This window comes from Sinohyriopsis cumingii, chromosome 10, assembly GCF_028554795.1.
Source record: "Sinohyriopsis cumingii isolate HCF-2022 chromosome 10, ASM2855479v2, whole genome shotgun sequence".
NCBI classification, from domain to species: domain Eukaryota; kingdom Metazoa; phylum Mollusca; class Bivalvia; order Unionida; family Unionidae; genus Sinohyriopsis; species Sinohyriopsis cumingii.
The window spans coordinates 22779533-22805199 of record NC_142970.1 but is presented as its reverse complement, the minus strand read 5'-3'; the positions used below and the strand labels follow the sequence as shown (position 1 = coordinate 22805199).

General features: G+C 34.1%; 2 protein-coding genes across 2 annotated transcripts in view; both read right to left on the bottom strand.

Annotated features, from left to right (window-relative positions):
- Positions 1 to 13391, bottom strand: part of LOC149789714 (uncharacterized) — a 40472-nt gene extending 27081 nt beyond the window's left edge. The window contains exons 1-5 of the mRNA XM_089973104.1: positions 13114 to 13391; positions 10632 to 10892; positions 5187 to 5867; positions 4743 to 4849; positions 2242 to 2493 (exon numbers count right to left, since the gene is read on the bottom strand). Of these exons, the coding sequence (XP_089829230.1) occupies positions 2242 to 2493; positions 4743 to 4849; positions 5187 to 5867; positions 10632 to 10892; positions 13114 to 13246 (1434 nt within the window). The 5' untranslated portion in view covers positions 13247 to 13391. The remainder of the gene's footprint in view (positions 1 to 2241; positions 2494 to 4742; positions 4850 to 5186; positions 5868 to 10631; positions 10893 to 13113) is intronic.
- Positions 13392 to 13914: 523 nt separating this feature from the next.
- The window catches only part of LOC149789713 (uncharacterized), a 32183-nt gene continuing 20430 nt past the window's right edge, over positions 13915 to 25667 (bottom strand). Inside the window, exons 4-6 of the mRNA XM_089973102.1 lie at positions 19521 to 19602; positions 17402 to 17689; positions 13915 to 14018 (exon numbers count right to left, since the gene is read on the bottom strand). Of these exons, the coding sequence (XP_089829228.1) occupies positions 13915 to 14018; positions 17402 to 17689; positions 19521 to 19602 (474 nt within the window). The remainder of the gene's footprint in view (positions 14019 to 17401; positions 17690 to 19520; positions 19603 to 25667) is intronic.

The following is a 25667-nucleotide window of genomic DNA, read 5'->3' as shown; positions in this document are numbered from 1 at the left end:
GGCTCAGACATACGTACATGCATGTGTATCGACAGCACGTAGCCTTAAATACTCTGGAAACTCCAGACAGCTCTAAACAGCTTCAGATAGCTCTATACAGCTTTAGTCAACCCTAGTCAGCTCTAGTCATAGTCAGCTCTAGACATAGCCACAGTCATAGTCATAGTCATAGTCAACAACAGTAAAACCAAACTGGTCATAATAATAGTTTCTGTAAAATCTCCAGATATATGCTAATACATTAACCTCTAATACCGACTTGTAATTCAAAGTTCAAATTTGCGTTATAATAAATGCATTATTACGCGATAAGACATTACAAACCGAATAAGCTTAGCATATCAAATGAAAAATATATTTAACACTTACCCATATGGCTGGAGAAGAATGGAGAGCGTACACTCCATGACGTGATACAAACTGACCAGACTAGGTTTCGAAATTGATCTTACTTAAATCCATATGATAGTGAGCAGTAGTCACAGTAAAATACCCGTGCATATAATGTTATTAATGTCTCCCGTCGCAAGTAATTTCCGGCGAGGTACATGTTAGTACAGTCGCTTACCTGGAAAAAACACTTATTCACCCTAGATAACGATGTACGCATGTACAACAACACATGGTCAAATAGTTCTAAGGCAAAACCAAGTTATTTGTATGCCTAAGTCTGTGACACCACTCAAAAGCAACATATTTTATAGCTAAGGTTACTCTTGACAACGAGATTATAGTTAGGTGTCTGTTTAAGACGCTAAACACAAAATGCTTGATTATACTGTGTATTAGGAGTTTGCTTCCTAGGGTCCATCTCCCATATTCTAAACTATCTAAACTTCTGCTGACTGTTCATTTAGATAAACAAGCAAATACGTTTAAATATATAGTCAGATTATGCACAAACTCTCTATAATCTTATACGTGTCACAAACAAAGACTTCCCAGTAAATGAACATATTTTAATTCATAACATTTGGTTCCCTTGCTTATTTATCACTGTTACATAGGACCCAAAATTGTGAAACATTTTCAAAATATTGTAATATCTGATCATGATATGTCGTCAAATTTTTTATTTGCTATCTTCTTCACCTGGCTAAATAATATATGTTGCTGAGTCTCAGTCCCGTACCTAAATGTAAGGTTTTGTTTATTTTAGGATGAGGGTCTACTGATAGCATTTGCCATAAAGCGACATTATCAGACTGCATTCAAAGACGTTCGTTATTATTTTAGTGCTCAGAAATTAAAGTAAGGCTGACATATTCTTATTCATGATGTGACTATTTCCCCACTTAAATTGGTAATATGATAATGAAGTTGTGTTACCTGTATCTATCTTGTCTGATAAAGCAGATTGTTTGGCAAAGTCCAATGTTAGAATATGCTTAACACTAGGAATAACTAAAGTGTTGTTCTGCCTGTGCGTTTGATAAATCTTACAACACAGCATTCACGGCAAGCAATGGGTTGCTGTAGCTCAGCCATGAGAATTCGTCCATTTCATGCTGAAATGTTCGAGCCTTCTTGGATTGAATTTTTCATCACAATTATCTCTGTAATTTTGTTCCTGATGATCATTATAAGACATGTATACCTACGATCTCTAACCACAGTATAGACTGTAGTTATGTGTCTTTACTATAATGTTATTGTTAAGTACTTAAACAGTTACGTTGACATCAAACTTATCTGATTGTCTGTTCTTACAATCCGAAACAAAATATAAAGACTTGGATAGATGCTTTGTTTGCTTGCTTGAATGATCCTTTCTACATTTTTCGTTCCGTTACTATCAATCTGTAATGATTCTGTCAATGTGAACGTTTGATTCTGCTGTAGAATCTGCTTGGCGTTGCACTGAATGCACTGCAGTATACATGTGATTACTCGGGTTTGACGGTTTATGCAAATTTGTTGATGGAAGTAATCTACCAGGATTACTGTTAGCAATACATATGACGGAAGAATACGTCATTCTGATAACTGTTATACAAAGATTTGCCATATCATGATTCATTGTAAGACAACATATGCGATATTTATTTTTACAGCTAAGAGGTTACATCAGATAAAAGTAATAACGAATATCCGACAGGTTTTTTTCTAATAGATCGAATTATGATTACTGTCATATATCTCCGTTGTCTGGGATCTAAAGGGATGATTATCGACCTTGTTCGGGTCATGAAAAAAAAGGGTTTATATATTTTAAATTATGTATGAATGTAAAATATGTACCTTTCTTCCAGCAGTTTTCAGCCGCATCAGCTCTTGTTCCAGGGTAAGCCACCGTGCAGGTATCTCCTCACCCCAGTATGGCTGCTGAGATGCTACCTCTACAATTTTCCGCTTCAAATGCTCTAGTTTGTTGTCTACAATAGTGTTGTCAATGGCAAAGGTCTCATCAATCAAATGAGAACTGGTAGGTTTATTTCGAAGACAATTCCGAATCTCATCGAAGTACCTTTCACATATCTCATGACGATTACTCTAGAAATACAAGGAGCTGATCGTCACATTGCAGGCAATAGCATACACACCTACTTTATCACTGACAACACTATTTATATAATTATATAATGCATGTGTGTGTATTAGAGTAATTACAATATTAAATATATTTCGACCCTACACAACATAATCTATGTCACAAATTCTGGTTTAATTTCCAAGCTCTAATTTCAAGCTTCCGTTTGATAACTTTGTCTATTTTGACGTTGCATAACTATGACACTTATGGTTCAACACTACTGCAATTGGCCTAAGTCCGTTACATCAGCTAATATATACATATGCGTACAGGTAATGATATACATGTCATGGCTATTTTTTATCGACTTACAGTTCAGTCCTAACTTGTACTGTACATTAAAAAAGATAAACCTTTCCTCATATAGTCATATAATATAAAATATAAAATATAAACAGGTTTAAACTCTTAAACATATATTTAAAGTATAAATATATAAGAGATATGCACTCCTTAAGAAAACATGGTCAAACGTTTTGTATATATTACTTTTTTCACAAACATGCACTATTTTCTCAGCAGATACATGATCTAAAAATATCTTTATCTGAGGCTACACTGTAATACTAAAGAATGCATTGCACTGAGAGTGGACACTGATAAAAAATTAACGAAACAGGCAATTTACTTTTGAGTGTCCTCTTTATTTGCCAATGATCTGCATTTATTATACACTCTAACTGCATTCAATTCATGACCGTATTTCCGATATGGTTTATCAAATATTTAATCGGATGATTGTAAACTGATGTCGGTTTTATTGCTTGCAATATTACTCATTTTCATTCTGATTTATTTCTTTGCAGCAAATGGAAATGCATTTATCAAAGTCTGATTTCATATTTTCAGGTGTAGATTTGGGATAAAACCATTGTTTTTGTATGTTCGTTTATTAATAGCGTAACGGACAGCACTTAATTTGTCATCAGTGGAAAATAACTGCAGCTACGGCACATGTAAACATATAGTTGCTTAATATCTGTCAGAAAACTGTCCTTTGCATCTGATCATGTAATGGTGACATCAAAGTTGTGACAGTTCCCATGTTTGGTTTGACTTACTCATATATCTCAGTGTAAAAAAGCCAATCCTAGTTTGCCATGTGAAACTTCTTCCATGGTGAAAATGTATCATAAAGTTGCAATACGTGTTTTGTAGTGCCATTCATGGAACACCTATTCCTCCTCTGATGCACATTTGTCTGTCAGCGACACAATGAAATTATAAATGACGCATTAAAACGCCATCATATGGATTTGATGGGACACATTTTTAAGGACACATTCATGTGTGTAAAAAAATACAAACTTACTGCTGAATAACATGTTACTTGTTCTGAGAGAAAAAGCAACACTGTACTCTTTAGATGCCATACCAAACAATTGATAATATAAACGCAAGACTTTGTCTAGAAAAAACAAAACTGTGGAGTAGGTCAAGGTATACAGATGGCAGAGAACAATGCACAACTTGGAACATGTGAAACAGCATTTGTGAGGACCATACAGATACCAGTCCAACGGCCATTTCCTGGCAACAATGATAATTATGTGTTTAGAAGATTCAGCCAGCAGAGCCATTTTCCAGCTTCACAAGATCCAATCCATCAGCAAGACTGTGATGCTCTGGACAAGCTTCTTGCTTGAAATGCCCAAATTAATGTCCAAGGTAACAGTAATCCCACAATAAGTTCAAAGCTATCCTCCCAAATCTTTGCCAGAAAGAAGATGCAAACCATTAACAAAATTAGAGCAATGTTTTGCTGGAATATTGACAACAATTTCGAAGCTCCAATATACGATGTTAAATGACGTTTTCCACCAAGAAACCTTTTCAAACATCACTTAGGAACTTTTTTTAAAGTACACTTTGTGGAACATACTGAAAGTAGGCAATCTGCCCTTGACCAGGATAACTATAACTCAGATGACTGAATGGGTTTTGACATGTGCAAGCTACGTAAAAAAGTTAACTCAGTTGCTGCGAGCACGATATATCATTAGTGTCTATTACATTGATGGAAATGTATTAACTGAAATAAAACAATGTTTTCAGTGTACTCGAATGTGTATTGTAAATGTCTCTGTTTAACGCTGCGTTTGTCGCACACACGTATACATACATCTTAAAACAGGAGCCTGCAAATGAGGGCCTTTTAAAATATTTACGAACTTGATAGCAAGTACTTGCGTTTAACCTTATGTTCTACCTGTGTAATTTTATCCACATGTGTTCCCACCAGAATTACAGGAGGGGTTTCCTGTTCAGTCGGTGATGCGCAGGTATGTATAGAGTTTAGCCAAAGCTCATTCATTTCTGAAAATAGGCATGCTGAGCTTGAGAATTTTAGAATAATCAAATTGGCTAGAGATATTTCATCATAGCATGTAGCTTATTAAGATGACCTACTTTACAAAAAGTAGATTGCAGTAATGAGACAAAATGGCTGACGCTTACTATGTTAAATTGACAGGATGTATGTTGGATATAATCATTTTTTGAATAACCATCTTTTCATGCCAAAATGAAATAAGTATAATTCTCAGACTTTAAGTGCACAGTCTTTTATCTGAGAAATATAAACAATGACGTGCTCTAGTTGATATTTGTGTTTAGTATTATTTTATGACAATATTAGCAGATCTGAACTCACCATGAACTTTACACATTGTTTTGCCGTCACTATCAAAATAACATTCATCATCTACTAGATCGGTGACCTGACCACTGACATCAGAAACCAAGAGATATATCGCTCGTCTTGTTAGGAATGTCTGGTGCGTTGTATAAAAGGCGTACTGGCCTGCAAAGTCCCATATGGTCAGTGGCACATTTTTATCTGTATCTCCTTTTAAATCATCAGTACTTTCTTCCAATAATTTTAACATAGGCTCCATATTGTCTCTTCCGCTGGATATATGTTCCGCTGGTTTTGAGCTAACTATGGTATCTGTGTCAGAATCGGTGCGCGTTTCATCTACTTGACCATCTGTAGATGACGAAGAAATATTCTGGAATTGGTTATTGTGAGTATCCTCATCTTTCGAAATAACTTTATCCTCTTCATTGCTGTCAAGAGTTCCCTCCTTTTGTATCTTCTTCTCAATAGTTAGATCACTGTCAGGCATTCTTTCCAATTGATGGATCGAAACATTCTCGTCATCAAAAATATTTGTACTGGGGTCAGAAATTGTCCCAAGATGAGGAGGGACTTTCACTTTTTTCCCATCTGTAACATTTGCATCTTGTTTAGTTTCGGTGACAATTTTCTTTGTTGACTGGTTATTTTGCAAGACCCTGAGAAGCCGCTGGAGTCGATATTGCTGTTCAGAATCTAGCATAATGTAAAATTGCACAGCTATAAAAATATATATGGTATTTGAAACGTTGCAATAATTACAAATTTCTTAGAAATATCATCGGGTTTAAAAATCAATCAAAGTATATAATATATAGTGCACATAACAATTTTAAGATAAAAATCGTAGGACGATTCTCACAAAATATTTTATGTCACATTGCCTAATATTCAACGGCTTCGAAACTAATCCAAATATATCATATCTCTTTGACACTGATAAGCCCATCTTTGCAAATCTGTCGTATGCCTGTTTCTGTTTATTTTCACTTGTGCATTCATTCATGATATATCCAATTGTACCAATAGAGGAACAATTTTATGCATGAAAATTATTATGTGTATGTGTTGATATGTATGGACTGCAGACCGATACTATGGCTAGGCTTAATGTATATCTCTTGTAAATATATATATATATATATATATATATATATATATATATATATATATATATATATATATATATATATATATATATATATATATTCAGATTTGTATAACTTCAATAATTTTCATTTTTCATTCTAATTAACACGTGTTAATTGTCAACATAGACTGAAATGTTAAGGAGTATGGCATGATTATTTTTAATGTTGCAAATGATCCTATGTTAGAGACGTAACCAGCGGCATTAACCATTTTCCTAAATTAATGTTCATCGTGGAAAACAGCAGTAAGCAGCTAATTCCAAGGCAGACTCACCATCCTCTAGTTATTCTGTACTTGGTTGGTTCGATTCAAGGCAATTTACATGATGGTAGCCTTATATCGATCCTTTGCATAAAATCTTTTTGCTTAATGTTTATTTGCAATCTGAGCAACAGCCGTTTAAACTTCTCTTAGCCGTGATTCTATGATTTAACCTTTTACATGTTTTTAAACCATTTTGTGGAAGAAATCACTTACATGTAGTTTTATGTTGTATGGCAGTCTAATTGGAGATACTTTTGGACAGTATCTTATAGATTTGTAGGCCATTTAATAACATAGTGCTTTCTGTCAAGTGTAAGTGAGTTGTCCTCTGTTGTTTTGCATACTGTCTTTTAAAGGACACGTCATGACAAAAGTGTTCAATGGGTTGTAATATTGGTCATATTTGGTGTGAAGCAGTATCGTCTACACACCTTAAAATGGGATGAGCATTTTAACAGAATAATCTCCATCAAACTTGGTCAAAATAGGTCTGGTGGATTAGGAAAGAAGTTTAAGATACCAATTGTTCATGGTTGCATGACATTACGGATTTGTAAACGTACTGCTGTGCAAACGCAGAGTAAGCATCATTAATAGCTTTCCAACTGAAGACTTTGTTTTTGATAGGACTACGGTATATGTGGATCATAATACGAACAACAGCTAGTGAGATGTAAACTAAACATTCGTGCTGAAGTTCACAGATGAACTCACACAACAAATAACTCCTTCCTAATTCATTTAAACCAGACCAAACTATTCCCTAAAACAATACAAACTTTGAATGATGAATTCCACTAATTTGAAATATTTGCAAGGTGTATACAGTGTTAGGTAGGGCCTGATAAGAAGTGTCTGTTTTTCTTTTCGTCACCATAAAACGCACACCATCCTGATTGGATAAAGCTATTTAACAAGACCCATCCAATATGATCGAAATACTTTTGCTAAATTTCTGCCAAGCACAGTGAATATCATGCATGAATTTCACCCTACACATAATCAGCTACGTCTTTGATGACATAGGTCAATTTACCAATTTTTATCAAATTTGTCTAACAAATATACTTTCTAGTTACAGCTGCTCAATCAAATGCATGATTATCACATAAATATTTTCATCGCCCTCATAATAACGGACAAACCTAAGCATATTAGCCTATTTCTCAAGTTTACTATAAACAGGGTCAGAAGTAGTCTCATTTGTTGAGAATCTTATGTAATCATTTTTCTATCTCCTCTTGATGATTGAATCCAGAAACGGGATCAAAAAACTCAGATCATGCAGTTGTAATATGCTTATCCAATCTCATATATCGCTTGCCATTTGACATGGGTCCATGGTGCTGTTAAAAGTATTCCAAATTTTAACGATATGAGAATCTATTTCACGTTTAATCACGGTAAGATTACGTTAATATGTACACTGACTAACATGCATTTATAATGCTCATTAACGACCTCATCCAATATCTTAAAGATATAAGTACAAAGTCCGCAATCTATTAAAATCAGATCCAAAGCATGGCGTCCAGGTTGGTAACAAGCTGAGAAAATTTGATGATCACATTATTAATATGCGGCGATCTCATCTTCCACTTAGCTACGTATGATTAGCTGCAAATATATTTTCAAGAATGCCAATATTGACTGTCTTAGTGGATGTCCTAGTTATATCCATATCATTTAGAACGAATTTTGCTTTGGGATAAATGTAAGTAACGTTACGTGGTATTCGATGCAGATTAGGCCAGGAATATCAAATTTAGCAACTGAAGACTGTACAAAAACATTTACCCCAAAATCTAAAATGTAACGAGTATAATTATTACATACAGTACAGATCATGTGACGTCCTAATCGTGTTAATTGTATTTGACAGATCAGTTCCGAATAAGAAACTACAGCACAACAGTAAATGTATTACAGTGCAAATTCTCTTGCGGAGCTCAGGAGATTATGTAAAATTGTTGCGGATAAAGAACGAAGAGCTGGTGAGTATGTGATTGTGTATGTGCGTGTTTGTGTGAGTGAGAGAGTTTAACACCATTATTCAGCACATGACGGTCAGTATATTTGGTCGACCAATCAATCCTAGCAAAAAGGGGAAGACGTGTTCTAAGCTCACTTTGAGCTTGTGTAATGTTATCGAGCATATCCATGATCTTACAAGCTTTTGTAAGCTAGTGGATATATTTGCAAACTTTGCTTTATTGTTCATTTCTGCTCCTAAAAGTTGCATTGCTTCCTCTCACTACATCGGCAGGCCACCAGTTTTCCGCAATTTACTTAGAAAGAACCGTGTCAAGTAAGTGTTTATAAAGTTGACAATGGATATTGTATGGTCCCAATGAAGGAACACAAGATTGATTAAACTAATCTTGCAACTCTGCGAGTAGAATGTTTGCTGTAATTTCCATGATACCAAAATTCAACTTAGATGAACATTTTATTTAGTGGAACGTTTAACAACAGGAACTTTTAAGAATAATGTTAGTGTGACGAGTCTTTCAAGAAAGTTTTGGACACTGTTTTTGCAAATTATTCTACGATTATGTTTATTTCATCAGACGTCCTCCACTGCTCCGTACTGCGTTTATTCCTGCCAATGAAATTTCCACGATACAACTTCCCAAAAGAAGTCTCGAGAAAAGATGGTTTATAGATGGTCATATATACATACTACTAGGATCATGTGACAATATATTCAGAAAGGTATATGCTTGTTTAAAACAAGGCATTAATTATGATTTCAAACTTTTCTTCTTCCCTCCCTCGGTGATATATATATATATATATATATATATATATATATATATATATATATATATATATATATATATATATATATATATATATATAAACCCAAAGTGTAATTGGGCCGTTCATCCTGTCAAGCATAATACAAATTCTCCGATAACGTCTAAATAAGATGATCAAAAGACAATTGACTTATTGGGGTGCCTGGAAGGACATACAGTTTTTGTAACAAGATATGAATGGCATCAACGGTATAGTAGTATTGAGATTAATACGGTGGTGCGTTTTGTCATTGAATTGACTCTAGTCCAGCAGCTTTATTCGTAATTCTTAAAACGCTTTTGTACCTGACAAATATTAAAATTAACTCATTTTCCTTAAAAAGTTTTCCCTCATGGCAGACTCGTCAATTTCGTTGTATTATGATGACATACATCTGTACAAATGTTGTGAAGTATGGAACTTCTTGTACGCTTTCCTGATGCAATATCATAGGACTGCCCTGTTATTTCTGGAGTCAAGTATATTTCTGTATTTAGTTTATAGCATGCATTATGGTGTCAGTGGTTTCCTTGTAATAGAGATATGACCAGTTTCTCAAGAGTAGAGTTGGAAATAGTGTGTGCCACATTGATTGTATGTCCACACGAGAGATATGTTTTCAACCGCTGTTATTTATGTGGGCTGGATTTAGATAGTTTCTATTTGTAGGGCATTGGCTGGCAAAGTAGTTTGAGATGGTTAACTTTACAGATGACTAGCATATCTCACCTCTTTCTACGATATATCAAGTCTATGAGGGACCAACATTGGTAGGTGATAAAGATAGTTATTAGCTTCTCATACTTTTGTGTCTTTTCCCTGAGGTCTTCTCAGATTTCTCAACCCATTTCCAAACTTAGTATAATGGCTGCTATGCACAGGCTATCATGCGCTAAAATGGTAATACACAGCATGGAACCAATCCAATACCTTCTAGCATTAGGTTCGTTCACTACTATACTCTATCACTAATCCTGGTTTTCGTACCTGCGAGCACTTGATTTGCTGAAGTGAAAACTCAATTAATTTGACATTCTACGAATATAATGCCGGTTTGAGTCAAGACAAATAAAAATATCAGAGGTTTATTCCTCACCCCGGCTATACTGGAGATGGGTTTTCCATCTGTGTTTAGTTGAATTATAACTTCCAAAAAATTATTGTATTTTTCCAGGCGTATCGTTGCAAATAAAGAAACCCCAAATTAGAAAATATAAATTTGGAGAATGACAGTCACATAACCTTTCTTTTGATGTGTCCATTCTTTCGTTGTAACAGATACGTCACAGCAATTGACGCGGACATCAATGCCCTCTGTGCTGTGTCTCTCAGATATGTTGACGTCCTCACCAAGTAGACGCTTGATCAAGGTTGTCTTGCCCACATTGAAGTGTCCCACAACCATGACCCTTATGCTGTGAACTTTTACTTTCCCTTGTTTTAGGGCATTTTGAAAGAGTTGGATTGATCTGTTATCCATTCTCAAAATTTCTATAGGGATGCCTGTGTTGGAAATTATGTAGAAAAAAAAATATTAACGCGCATGAATAGAAACAGCCATTTTAAAAGTTCACTGAAGTGGCGGTACATTTCAGTTAATACGTTGTGTGGTCAAAATCCATTTAATTTCAATCAAGCAGGACCAAGCTTTTGGAGCATTCTCTCTTTAAATATAAACAGCGATTCCTGAAATCAGGAAAGATTTTGATGATGGAATTACATGGAAGTAAATTTAAAAAAATACTGTCTCACTAAAAATGAAAAATTACGGAGCGTATTATTACACTGAGCGATCAAATAGTGTCACTTCTATCCATCTGACATTTATAACATGCATTTATTCATTATTACAACCTCATTTGCGGTCAATAGCGATAAAGGTGAACTTCAAATAAGGAATCATAAACATTAGAAGTTCTGGTCCGGTATTCATATCCACATATGATGACGTGTTCTTACTACGGTGATAATACATTTAAATGATTGTTATTTATACAGCAGTCTTTGTTCTCCAGACAGGAAAACAGTTGTATCGATCAGACTGAAGTATTGTGGACAATACATAATGTCTGAGTTAATTAAGACTATCAAAATGTCGAAACAATACCAGTAATTAAACAACAATCTCCTGCCACAATCTGTCAGTTTGTGCATGCAAGCAAAGTAATCATCTTAAAATCTAATCGTTTCATGATGAAACTATTATATGCATGTTTAAAAGTTGGGGTATATGCGAAATCCTTTGTTTATGCTTGATTTTGAGTTTTCTTAATTTCCAATACATTTTTCCAAAGATTATTAATTTTTATCACGTTCACAATAACTTTCATGCGATGTTTGCATGGAAAGTGCACTGTGGTATGTCTTATGTCTTGTTCTTGTTCATCCTTGTCAATCACGAGTTATATAAATGTCAGGGGAACAGCAATGTATTTTGATTAACCCTTTATAAGCTAGATCATAAACACAGTTGGATTAGAAGTGAAATCAAATTTTAAAATTTGAGGGTACTTTTACGATTGTTGAAGTTTTTAAATATTTTTAGGTTAATGCGCAAGGACATTACAAGTTTATCTCCATGGTAACTAACATTATTTGGTAAAGTATACTTTGAGTTTGTTTCTGAACATAATGAAAGTAAAGATCAAGGAAAACTTAATAACTAGTTAAAAACCCTAATACCTGCAAGTGCTAAGAAATACACATATTTTCTTGACTGTTAGGCCAAAACTGTCCGTATCTGCATTTTTATTGTCTGATAAAATTCTGAAATCCTCCATCATCATGTAGCAAATCGTCATGGTCTAGTCATCGTAAATATAGTCTGACTCCCTTTCTTTAACCTTGCTGTCATATGTGGATGTTTATGAAAAACCGACCTTGGACTGTGTAATAACACTTGGATCACACTGTTTGTGAAATCTATTCAAAGTTTGAATTTGAACCCATGTCAGTTAAGTGGTAAGATCAAATGAGTAACCCCATTTACTGACCACTGTACCATACTTTTGGCTTGTCAGATGGGAAAGGAAGATAAGGAATTAAGATCAAACATTTACTAGAAGTGCCAGACAGTTACGTGGTACTGTAAATGTATTCACTGTAAGAACAAAAGGATTGCCTGTTTGAAAACAAAGAGATATATGTTTGTATAAGCCTTCGGCTTGTGATGCCATGTTCGATGGCAGAAAATATGTATACACAAGTACCCTATGGCTCATAGCATTATCAACGGGATCGTACTTGAGTAACTGAACTCCCTTTAACAAGTCCACACCTCTTAAGAAAATCCTGGACATGCCAATGTAGTTTTACATCAAAATATTTTTAATGTTTATATTTATGAAGTAATTCGTCTAAAGATGGACCGCTGCATATGCATATACACTATGCTCGTAACACTACACATTTTTGCCTGAAGTTACAATATCGTACAATAATCAAAATAGGACTGATGGAGAGATCAAAACATGAATTGACGAATGTAAGCATAAATGTTTCCCGCTTTTTGCAAACATCTATGAAAACTGGACCTGTAAACAATATGAGCTTCTTTAGTCAGAATTTATATACGAACTAAGTTGAAAAATATGATGCCGTATTTGTCTTTGCGACGTATTAAAATTAATTGTTTCTTTCATGAATTATAAATTCCATTGAAATTTGCAATTACTTTAAATGTACGGTATATTTAATACGTTTCATCCTGTTTTGCTAAACATACCAGTGCCAATGGATTTAAGAATACCAACATCAATTCCAGCCATTAGGAAAGCCCTCTCCAGGGTTTTAAACGTGGCTCTGTCTTCACATTGCTGCTGCCATTTAACCAAGGTCTGAAGACACCGAGCATCCATATTTGAATAGTCTTTCAGTATTTGCTCAATTTCGACCCAGGAGAGTCCCAGCTCTAGGCCCAGAAGAAGAAATTCCTCTCCAATTTTTGTTGACAGTTCATCTAATTGTCCTTCTGACAGTATTTTGTCTTGTAGATTAAGTGAAAGGTAAGAAACTGAAACGTATCATATGAATATAATGAGCAGACCCGACTAAGTAGCTGTCACAACCTATTATTAAAACTAGATATGTTCTTTGTTTTATCCGAATTGCGAATTAAATGCATTAGAAATCAAATAGTTCTGGATTAAACATTTATTTTATCTCCCACAGTTATTTTATCAACTGTAACATAATTATGTGCATGTTGTTCAAGAACAAGGGCGTTATTACTGCATTAAGTCGTATTTGATCTACTTCTAACGACACCGAAACTTAAAGATTCTAAAGAAAGAAACGTACATACGAACTATATTATTACTGAATCCATAACATTTGATTGAAGTTTACATCCACGTTCTATATTGATTATAATGCTTCAAAATCTGTTTGTGTAACAATAAATTTACTTCACTCCCTAAATCCACTTAAATAACGTTCCTTTTCTCTCTCTCTCTCTTTCTCTTAGAAAACACCTATAACTGATTCATAACTAAAGTTGAATAATAAACAAAACAATCCTGTCTGATCATGGGATGCTACCAAATGTGAATACATATAAATTTTTAGATAAAACTATTGCATAATTGGTCTGCTGCTTACCAATATCTTCATCTCCTTTCATTGGATCTCCTGAAATATGTAAAAACGAGAACATAAATTAAGTAACAATGGTGTAAAGTGAGATTTTTAAAAATAAAGTTTCACAAAGTCGATAATTAAAAGTTATCTCTATTTCACTCAAGATTACTACCAGATAAACTGGTCTTTCAAATTAAATCATACAGGGCACATTGACAGGCAAAGGAAGCAAAGAAGGTTGAAGACGATATAGGAATAAAAATTCAAAGAGTGGGCAAAGATGAACTTTGTAGGTCTCAAACAGCAGTAGAGAACCGGGAAACAGAGGAGGGAGAGAGAGAGAGAGAGAGAGAGAGAGAGAGAGAGAGAGAGAGAGAGAGACAGACAGACAGACAGACATAAAGAGATAGACATGGATAAAGACAGAGAGAAAATGACCACAATGCACTCACAAAGCATGGTACTGAAAAAGTAGTTTTCGTACACGCAAGGTGCAAGCCACTTCCTTTGCAATGAACGTGCTGTATTTATTATACATTCTAGGCAGGTTTCACAAAAACGATGTAAAAGATAACATGTAGAGGTATGACAAAAACAAAATATAAATCCAGAGTTTGGGATAGTTAAAAACTTTGCATTGATACTGACAGATAGTAACGGGACCTTTTTCATATAAAGTTAACTGTACGACAGCAAAGCGTAAAGCCTCACAACAAGCGACATCATGTGGAGGTAATTAAAGCGAGTTATAGCCCTTTAGTCATTGAATATGCAACACTGTCAGTTTGTGTCGTCTTTTAGCTTCGGGAGGTAGGACCCTTATATTCATGATGTTAATTTGATCAGGGATCATATTAGAGGGAGACATTCTTGTACAGCGATTGGATAATCAAGCTGGAGACCTCATAGGATGACAATGCGCATGTTTAAGTTCAACTGCATATAGTTACTTTGCAGTATTGAGGTAGTTGATGATAATCTATATTTGCTGACTTAGTGTGATTGAAATGACTTGTCGATGACTTAGAAAAGGGACGTTCTTTATAGTTCTACAGATTGTAGCCAAATGTGAATGTTTAAAGGTGCCTTAGCAAGTTTCTTACATCAATACTAGCAACTGATTTGATGACTTTGATATTGAAAGTGTCATTTGGTGGTATAATGCATATTTCGATTTACCTGTTAAGTAGACAATCTACGAATGTCAGTGCGTAATATTATATTGTATACTTATTTTGTGAGTACCACAGCAAGTAGAAGTTATATTCTATACTGAAATATAAGTTCCACCATATAGTCTGCACGACTTGAAAAGCTAATTATGATAATGTGATTCGTTAATAGGCGTTGACATTTCATTAAATTCTCAGTTTTAAAAAACACACTAAACTTGTGCACGTCATCCATGCCGCAAGAAGCAAAAGTAAGAAAAGGTACTGTAACGTTTGTAGAAACAAAATTCACTTCAGGTGTACTCAGTATAAACATTGGTATAGAATAGGTTGGCTGATTCTAGTTAAATGTTTTAATATTGTGTTCATTAGCTGTCCCACATGCTCGGCAATCGTTTTTACTTGTATTCTGTCTATAAATGAGAGCTCAATCGATGATCATATACAGGTAACAATAGATATTTGACAGATGTGCTGTTATATTAATGCCGATGACAAACATTTCCAAACATTGTAATGCAAGGGAGTAACATTGGATGAACATTGATTCCTCAAGCCACAATCTGCATTAACAGTGTATCCAATAATAATGTAGATTCTAGTTTCTGGAGTAACGGTTCATTCAAAACTGTTTCTAAGTAAACATATCAGACATCAATAAGATGGTTGAAAGCAATTTAGAGAGAAAGCTCGTGTAAACTCCAAGACGTTGATTATGTTATATTCTGTTTTGTGTTTGATATAGTTAGTTTTAGCCATGCTTATATACCAGCAATGAAAGCAGATTTTGTTCATTGTATCAATATCGTGTGTAACCTTGCAGCACCGAAGTCACCGAAGCGAAGTCCTTTACGCAGCAAGAAGCACAAACAGTAAAGAAATAATTATAGTTTAGTGTCTTTATTGAGCATTGCCTCACAATTATTAACACATGTAACGACTGACAGATTTATCTGATCCTCAAACATCACCGTATTATTTTCCCTCTCCACTTGGAATAACATGCTGAATAAGTATACCTTCAACCTGTACTCTTCTCGAAACAACTATAAAACTGTAATCACTCTCAAAACGTGTAGAACGTTTAACCAAAATCGTAATGCAATTTTGTATGACGGTCACCATGGCCACTTTATCAATAGAATATATGGTACCAGAGGCTGTAAGCAACTCAATTATCTATCCAGGGATAATTGAGCCTTACCCTGGTTAAACCATTCAACGAGTCACGCGTATTAAAATAAATAAAATTCCTCATCTTTAACCATTACTAAAACAAAATTGTAGTCAGAGAACGGGCATTAATTCAGCAGGACTTGGCAAGGTAAGCAACACCTGCTTTGGCATGTATAGATTATTGGCTTGCGTTTCTTATTTTGTTGTAGGACTTTTACATTATGTTTTAGCGTGATTTAAACGAGAAAAGTAACTGAATTAACTAAAAGGGATTTAGAAAAACGAAATCAAATGAAGGAACAAACGTGAAGCTAATGTTCCGTCCATCAACACCAATTCAATGTTTAGAATTATCTTTACCTCATAAACATTTTAGCCAACTATGAACAATATTTTTAAAGCGCCAAGGAAAACATATTTAAATGAAAAACTTCTTAAGAAACTGTTTATGCTTACTTCACCATTAAAGCGCTTGCTATATCATGCCTTCCCTCTAACATGGAGTCAACATAACTGATGTAATATAACAATAAAGTGAAGTTCACACTAATGTTATATAAATAAGTCAAGAATTAACCTAAAATATGCACATATATTCATAATCGCGTTATTAAATTAATAGTTTGTATTTAAAAAACTACAAACTCTGACTGGATAGATAATAATCAGCAATATTTTGTGCTGCCAGTACTGTTTGTCGTTGTAACTATAATTGACAAATAGCCAGTTATTTCTCCTATCTTACTACTAAAAGAAGCTTAAATAGAACTATGCAGCAAATGTTAATTTATATTAATATAGATGCACATATTTACCAGTTCAATCAAACTGTATATGTATGTATAACGAACTATCATGTATAACGAACTATCATATATTCATCCTGGATACAAAATAAAAATAAAGAAATTCCCTGGAGGTGTTGTTTAAATACCATGTTGTTTGGAATGTATTTGCAATTTCTTCTAATTATTTGAACATTGTTAATCTAGAAATATGCATTTATTAAATATGTTGATTATTATTTCTTGATGAATTTAGAGTACATAATAACTAGTTTTCATGGCCTTAATTTGATAACGATACCTGTTCCAATGTCCTTTAGAACACCAACGTCAATTCCAACACGTTGGAATTCCTTTTCCAGGTTTCTAAACGTAGCAGTGTCCTCATTCTTCTTCTGCCATGTAATCAAGATCATAAGACACTGAGTGGCTGTACGTGTATATTCTTTTCGTATTTGTTGGATATCCATCAACGACAGGCCAAGATTTAAGCCACTGGGTAGAGATTGCTTGGCAATTTTCATGGAAATTCTGCCTAATTGTAGCTCCGAGGGTGTCTTGTCTTGCAGATTAAGTGGCAGGTACGAAACTGGAATATATTGCAAAATCAAAGATATCCAGCCAAATAGCTAATATTGTTAATCGTGTCAGTTTTCGTTTAGATAAAACATGTATGTATGCAATTCTGGTGGTGTTATTTGTATGTGTTTTAACACTATGTCGGCCTTTCTTGTATATGTACTCCTTTTGAAAGGGAAATGTGCTAAACTCACAACATAACATGCAGTGAAACCCTCATAGAATTAAGAGCTATGACAAGTAACTCTTGTCGAGACAGGTGTTCTTTATAGACATGGCCAATACTCTTCATGTGTATTACACCGGGCACAAACAATTCAACAAAACTGCTAAATCTGTGAAGGATTTGATTTATTCTGACGAAAGAAATACGCTACACCATTATCTGGAGTACGATTGAAAGTCCAGTAGTTCAAATTTCGTAGGACCGAAACAAAACAGAATATGCAGAATAAGTTAAAATATTAAATAAGATTGTACTAAAAATGTATATGCACTCATATGCACACTTAAACATATAGATACTCATTTAAACACAATCTCATCCATTAGTAAGGTTTAATGTCAGATTATCACAACCTATTGTCAAGTAAAAGTAAAGTTCTTGTATGGTCCTATAGGCGTGGTCTGAACTTTTGCAAGAAAGTGCAGGCTTCTAAAAGTATATCTTATACGATATAGTACGATGCCTGTCTCAACCCCATGACGAGCGCATTGGGAAGATTGGTAAAGAGTAAATCCTGACCACAGGCTCGTACAACCAGTTTTACTGTAAATATCGTGGTGTTAACATCACAGTGGGCATTACTTAATTCTTAATACCAATATGCATATCATGCTGGCAGCTTCTGTCATGATGGATTAGTATAAAAACATGGCAGAACATTCCATCTGCTTTTAGAAATTAACATCATTAAGCTAAATATTTTAATAATTGCGTGTTTGCCTTGAAGAACTTTGGCGGCTATTGTTTGCTTTTGTCAATATTTGGACATGCTGTTTTCTATTGGATGGCATGCAGTCTATTTCAGCAATATTTTAAACACGTCAATTTTAATTGTCATTTAATTTCCATCCGTAATCTACATTAATCAATCTCGTATTTTTATATTGCTTTCAAATGTTATTGTAATTATCTTAACAAACAAAATTATATTTTAATACCTTTTCTGCTTTATGACATAAAGAGAGATTTTATGAAAGACAATGAGTATAATTTCTCATAGAGTGTATCAGGCATATGATATCATATGGGAGTGAGTGAAACTCGAATTACCAACAGGTTATGAAAGTCCAGTCACTGACAATATGCATGAATCCTATGAGGAAAAAAGTCACTTGAAAAATAATAATAACTGAAGCATGCATTTTTTTGCTTGGGATTTTTTCGCATGCATTTTTGAAGGCTCTTACCATTGATTACATTCATTTCCAAAATGGATCAAGAAAATATATTTAGTTCTGAACGTGTTATATAGCCACTGAGTCTATAACAGTGGTATAACCAATGTGGTGGTATACATTTTTCCAAATTCAACATTTTAATGCCTCATGAAATATATTTTACAGTACATACTTTGAAACAAATCTAGAATATCAAACATGACGGGATTCGTGACGAAATGATAGCGGTCTAAATTATTTACAAATTGCAGTATTCCACTTACTCTTCAATACATAGGTCGTAGGCAACAAACGACATTCTTGCATATCAAAAGCTCACATACATGTTATTAGTGTAGGCAAACAAGTATAATTCTAAATTGTAAGACACGATTTTGGTGGCGAACCTAAATTCGTTGCGTCATATATATGTAACAGTATCGTAAGGTTACATTTACCTTGATTATCATCTTCAGTATCCACTGGGACTGGTACAGATGGAAGCAAATCTGTCTCACTGCTCGATGATCCTTTATCTGCCTAGATTACAAATACAAAATAAATCATATATCTTTATATATATATATATATATATATATATATATATATATATATATATATATATATATATATATATATATATATATATATATAACTGCTACAGGAGATGTCAGCTGCTTTTGTTTCAACTAAATGTTGAAGGTTATAACTCACAATCAGACTGCTACCAAAAGATGGATCACTCTCGACAATTCCCTTGGTTGATACTGCATAATGGCAGTTATGCATCAGTGTGAACAATAATGAACCTCTCGTGCTAATAAAACAAATGGTCCAAAGGACAAAAATCAAGTGATATTGACATAATAAATTTCAGAAATAATCTACAACAATACAAGTGATTCTTCCAAAATTTGTGGAATATAGAATACTGTCATAGGTGTTAAAAGTAAGTAAATCATTGCAATTGGAAGTATAAATTTGATAAAGGTTGATCACACGAATAAGAAGTTCTGCCTTTAGAAAAATAAACGTAGTGGTCAGGCATATGGATCACCCTCAAAACACAACCAGAAGACGAAAAGCAGAGTCCTCTTAAGCAGGTGGTACGGAATGCTGAAAGAAACTCAACTTGTAAGAGAAGAGTTTCATGCGTTGTAAACAATTGTTACTTATATGTAATTTAATTTATATTTGATTTAATTTTTGTTTGATTTTATTAGATTGTTTGTGGGTTTGGGAATATCTTTTTCCCTTTTATATCAATTTAATATAATTTTGTTTACACGGAATTTGATATTTTCCAGAAAATTCAGTTTGAGCTGAATGTTTTCATTTTCATAAATACCTAATAATATAAATATTTGTTTCTTTTTTAGCATAGTTCGTATCCATGATTGAGGGTCATGTAAACAACGTTTCCTCGATGTAAAATGTTTGCTTCTTATCAAGGATATATAACATCTATGTGCGTTCTACATGTAAAAATGATCACGTGATTGCCTATTTCGCAGTTAGGCATTTCCGAAATGCCGAAATACCAAGTATTAATAATGTTTAATGATGTTTAGAAAGATATCGATATATATATATATATATATATATATATATATATATATATATATATATATATATATATAAGATTGAGAGAGAGAGGGAAAGAGAGAGATAAGGGAGAGAAAGAGAGAGAGAGATCTGTGTCTTGGGCTTTCAAACATCAGGTGTAAATAAAAAATTAAGCATATTAAACATATTACATATTTACGTTCAAACAGCAAGCGCTAATCTAAAGAACAAATTAAGGATATGAATACATTGGAACTAACAAAACCAGTCAACCGAATAGAACATATACAATATTCTGCATCGACCATGTTATATATGACATTGCTGGTATAAAAAAGCAAAGACTTATTAAAAAGAAGTTCATTTAATGTTCTCATGGTTCGTTATACTCTTCATCTGCAAAGTAAAAAGTGGCCTTGGAAGATTGTTCGATTTGATGAAAAGCTTTCGAACACGACATGCCATCTATGCACAGTGCATTTTAACGAAAATAAAAGAGCTGCAACACCAAATCAAGGCAGAAGTGACGACATCTAGCATGATTCAGTGGTGAGATATGTACTCGGTGGCGGAATTATCGTCGACGTCAAAACTTTTCTAGTGCCCGAAAGCCCTTTTGTACAACTTTCGACTTTAACACTAGACATTCACAAAGACTTCCAGCAAAACTGTGGCAATAATCTGAAGCCAAGACTTCACAATTTAGTGTCATCGTTAACTGGAGAACACATTTTCAAGAGAAAACAACTTGTCCAGAAAACGTTAAGAGTCTATGAACAACGTTTTGTATAGCCGGTTGATTGGGAGCCTACAAATATTGTATTTGCTAATGAATATATTTGATGGAATGAAAGCCTTGCACTTGTTGGAACACAGACGCTGAAAAATTATAAATTGACCAATACAGACCGTATCAAGCACATACGTTATAAAGTCTGGCGCTGCATGACTGAAGAAGAATTTACAAACGAGCTCATCCAAAACATACACAACGCATTATGCTCAGTGATCAATAAAACAAATCAACAGCAAACAATCTGGTCAAGGACAACGTCATATGAAAAAAAGACAAGTGCTGTTTGTTTTGTTAATGCTGTATCTCTGAAGGTTTTGTAGTAGTAACAACAAGCTTACACCTATTGTAGATTTAATGAATACATTTGTTAGCCTGAAATACTTGTAATTCATGGAAACCATACATTGGAGCAACAATAAGAGTACATGTTTATAAGCGAAACTATCAAAACGTTTCTGTTCCGTAGTTTGAGTCACCGACGATAAAGCTTTAATCACAGTTCGGCAGGAGATAAACAGCGTAAGATATTTCTAAGATTTTGAACTTTCAATTTTGGGGAGTTTGAGACGAAGACAATGATCTCTTTTAACTTTGGTACAATTATTTCAATTGTAGAATATACTTTAAAGGCTCTTACATTTTTTCAGCAACCTTGCAATTTCTCATCCTCTGAATCAAGTCTTTATCTTGAAGTCATATATTGCTTAATGTGAACTTTCCACGCGGTGTGCGATCAATGCTTTGAATAAAGACTAATGTACCACCATTATTCTCCGTGGTTTCTGATCACGGCAAAACGGATGGCAATGATACAAACATCACACTGTACTTTCGGTCTTTTCATGAAGTGAAATAAATGTCTCAAAAAGATTGTCGTAGTTTATCTACAAGCATAATTCTCTCATATTCAATGACTTTGAGTGACTTGCCTCAAATATCAATGATTTTCAAAGCCTAAAAAATGAAGTGCTCATTGATCAGCGATGCTTAATGGTTGGTCGTACCCTGTCCTCGAGAAAAACAGTTATGTAACTCAGTTTTCACAATTTCAAATTCCTTGATGGAATCTATTTATAGTTATCTGATTGTAGGAATCAATTTACCGTCTGATGTTGTCATGATATCTTTAAACATCACGTAACAGTAGCCAAACATATTCAAGTTATTCAAATGAATGCGAATTGTTCAATGTTGTAGGTTTTGTTGAAAGTATCCCGTCCATTTTTTAAAACTATTTTGTCCTTTCGCTACTGAGTCCTTGTATTCTTTCATTTTTGGAACAATATAATTATTTCTACCAGAATTAATAACTTCGGAATTGAAAACGTTATATAAATTTGTTCTTTAGCAAGAAAAACAGCTATAAAGTATGGCATACTCGAAGCTTCAGCTAATCATCGTCGTATCGGTGGCTATTCGAGTCCCAAAGTAACCAGGTATGAGAGTAGTAGTCTATTCAACATAAGAAATATACTTATCTGGGGATCTAAATCTTATTAAAATTGTTGAAATTGTAGGTTTTTTTTATATACTCTAATCATTACTTTTCACTAGTATTATTTATGATATTAAGGACTGCGGAAATATATAAGTCTATGACATTAATTGATGACTGAAAATTCATTCATAACACCAATTGCAATAATAATTCTTTTTTTGAATTGGACTATGGATTCCGTCGCTTAAATTCTCAGTGTGTGACAGGTACAACTGAATTAAATGCCTGATTAACCTGGCTATCTCCATAAACATACTTCCTGAACATGTTTATTTGACAAAGTTGTTTTCTTTTTTCGACTCCCATGAGTATTTATAATAAAATTTATTTAATGTACTTTCTTTTCAAAGTGTAAGGACTTTAATACCTGGCCTGAAGAGGAGTTTGTAGTAGACCAAACTATGAGTAAAATGAAAGCTTATTTATGGTGTACTTTAATCAGACCTTATTTTCACTTTAGACTGAGTAGAGTACAGAGTAGGTCTTGCAACCTCACAAGCTTTGACAACTTATATTCCAACTTGGAATCGAGAAGACTAAATTCAGTATCTTCATTAGAAAGAAGTTTCTCTTTTAACAGGGTCAGTGGTCCGCACACAGTATGTTCAAATCAATTTCAAAGAACATGTTCCCCGAACTGATTGTCTAACATCAAACAGTAGTAAATGAATGCCTTCATCCCAATCTTTACCCCTATCAAAACAATATGATATGAACATATTTTTTCAAAGTTTGATGAAATGATGTTAGCGCCCCATTGGGACCGATGCAATCATCTATTATTCTGCTAAATGATTCGTCAAATGCAGGAATAGGTTGCATATTTTTCCTACCATTTGACAAATATGACAAGATCTGCAGTATGTACAAACACCACATTTAATCTTTGACCAATAGCGGTGATTCAAGATATTGTGATAAGTCGTATTAATCCGTATTATGGTCCTTTGAAACGAACAGGATATCTCTGCATCTTTTTCCTGTTCAACGACAAGTGATTGTCTTTTATCACACTGATTAGTATAAAGAGAATGAGTAGTTAAAGAGGACCACTGCGAACAAAACACTTTGTTGGATCCAAACGAAATGTAGAAGTGACCTCATCAAAAGAATGACTAATACATGTGCCAGCTGAAGTAATACTTTCCTAATCAACATCATTATCGAGACTTAATGGGCCATAGCTCTAGTAACTGCACAAGCTGGGTGTAAATCAGGGATTTATTTTTCAAAAGGGTCGATATAATACCCAACAAACGTATTGCTTTCAATACATGATCGACCGTGACCATGATCTATTTGGGATAAAACAATTGGAATAGGTTTGTCTTGATTCGTTTGCGTAACATTCAATGTGTAGCAATCATAAATAGCTTGTCGTTTCTTCATGCATTAGAGCACACGTAGGAAAAAATAAGGACTTCTGAGTAATCGTGTCAGAAACTTGATTTCTAAAAGAATTGTGCCAGATTGAGATTGGAATACATTGATACCATTCGACTGCTGAGTGAAAGACTTACTTACAAGGAAACTCGATGAATAAAGAATACTTGTCAGCAGTACCATTAGCATTTTCTAAAGTTTCGACATTATGCTCATCAAAATAAGTCTTAACGTCACTATGGATGCAATTCCTAAACTAACATGAGTTGTATGAGATTTTCGCAATCTTTATTACCTTTTTCCAGAAGAGGGCTACTTATCCAATTGTCAAATTTGACATAGGACTGGTCAGTTGTTTTTCTAGAATTCTTAAAACTTGTCGAATTACCAACTCATAACCCTTTAAGATTTATTCCTTATCAATATTATAATCAGCTCTCTATGTAGTGACAATGAATGTAACTATCACGAGCGTTTCCAGTAAGTACACATTGTAATAATAGAGACTAGTGATCTCTTGTCCATTTTACAATTTAGGCAATTTTCTCAAGCTGAGCTAAATATTGATCAACTTCTCTTTCCTAAAAAGGAATAAACTTGATATTTTTAGAAACTTCAAATCCTTAATTCATTTCTAAAGTGGGGAGTTGCCAACTATAATTATTATAATCTAAACTGATATTCCAGTTATTCCTTTTCTTCATTTGCATTTACATTTGTATCTCTCGCCCCTCTTTCTCGATTTATATTTGCATTTGTTTCTCTCGCTCCTCATTCGTCAATACAAATAGCAACCACAAACAATACATACTTCTGTAACGGATATTTGATGACCCCTTACTGAAAAGGACTGTTAAATATAATGTTTAAAACTGATATTGACTGAACCAAAGCGTCAGCAGAAGTCAAAATCGGACAAAGTCTTTCACTTTTACAGTGAATGTTATGCAAAGGCTGGTGAGGATGTGGGAAAGACGGGCAAGGCGTTCCAAAATATGATTCTGGGGATATTCACAAAATAAATTGTGACAATACAAGCTTAGCTTCCTCCAAGGGTGGAAATTATAAATCATGTACCAGATTTGTTAAATAGGAACAAAACAACCACCAATTAGTCCTTGGGCAAATATACATATTCGTCATAATTAAATGGCTTCATGAATCAATGTAACCTGTAATGCGGGTACATACAAGTGTCATCAAGTAATTGATAATTGATACACCAGCAAACACACTGGTGCAGGTAAGGTCACGAAGTGGGACACGGTTGTTTTTCGAGGTGATATCCTGAACAGGTAAGGTCCCGTACTAACAACGTAGCAGTTTATGTACGCACTGTATAACGACTTTGTATGTATCTAA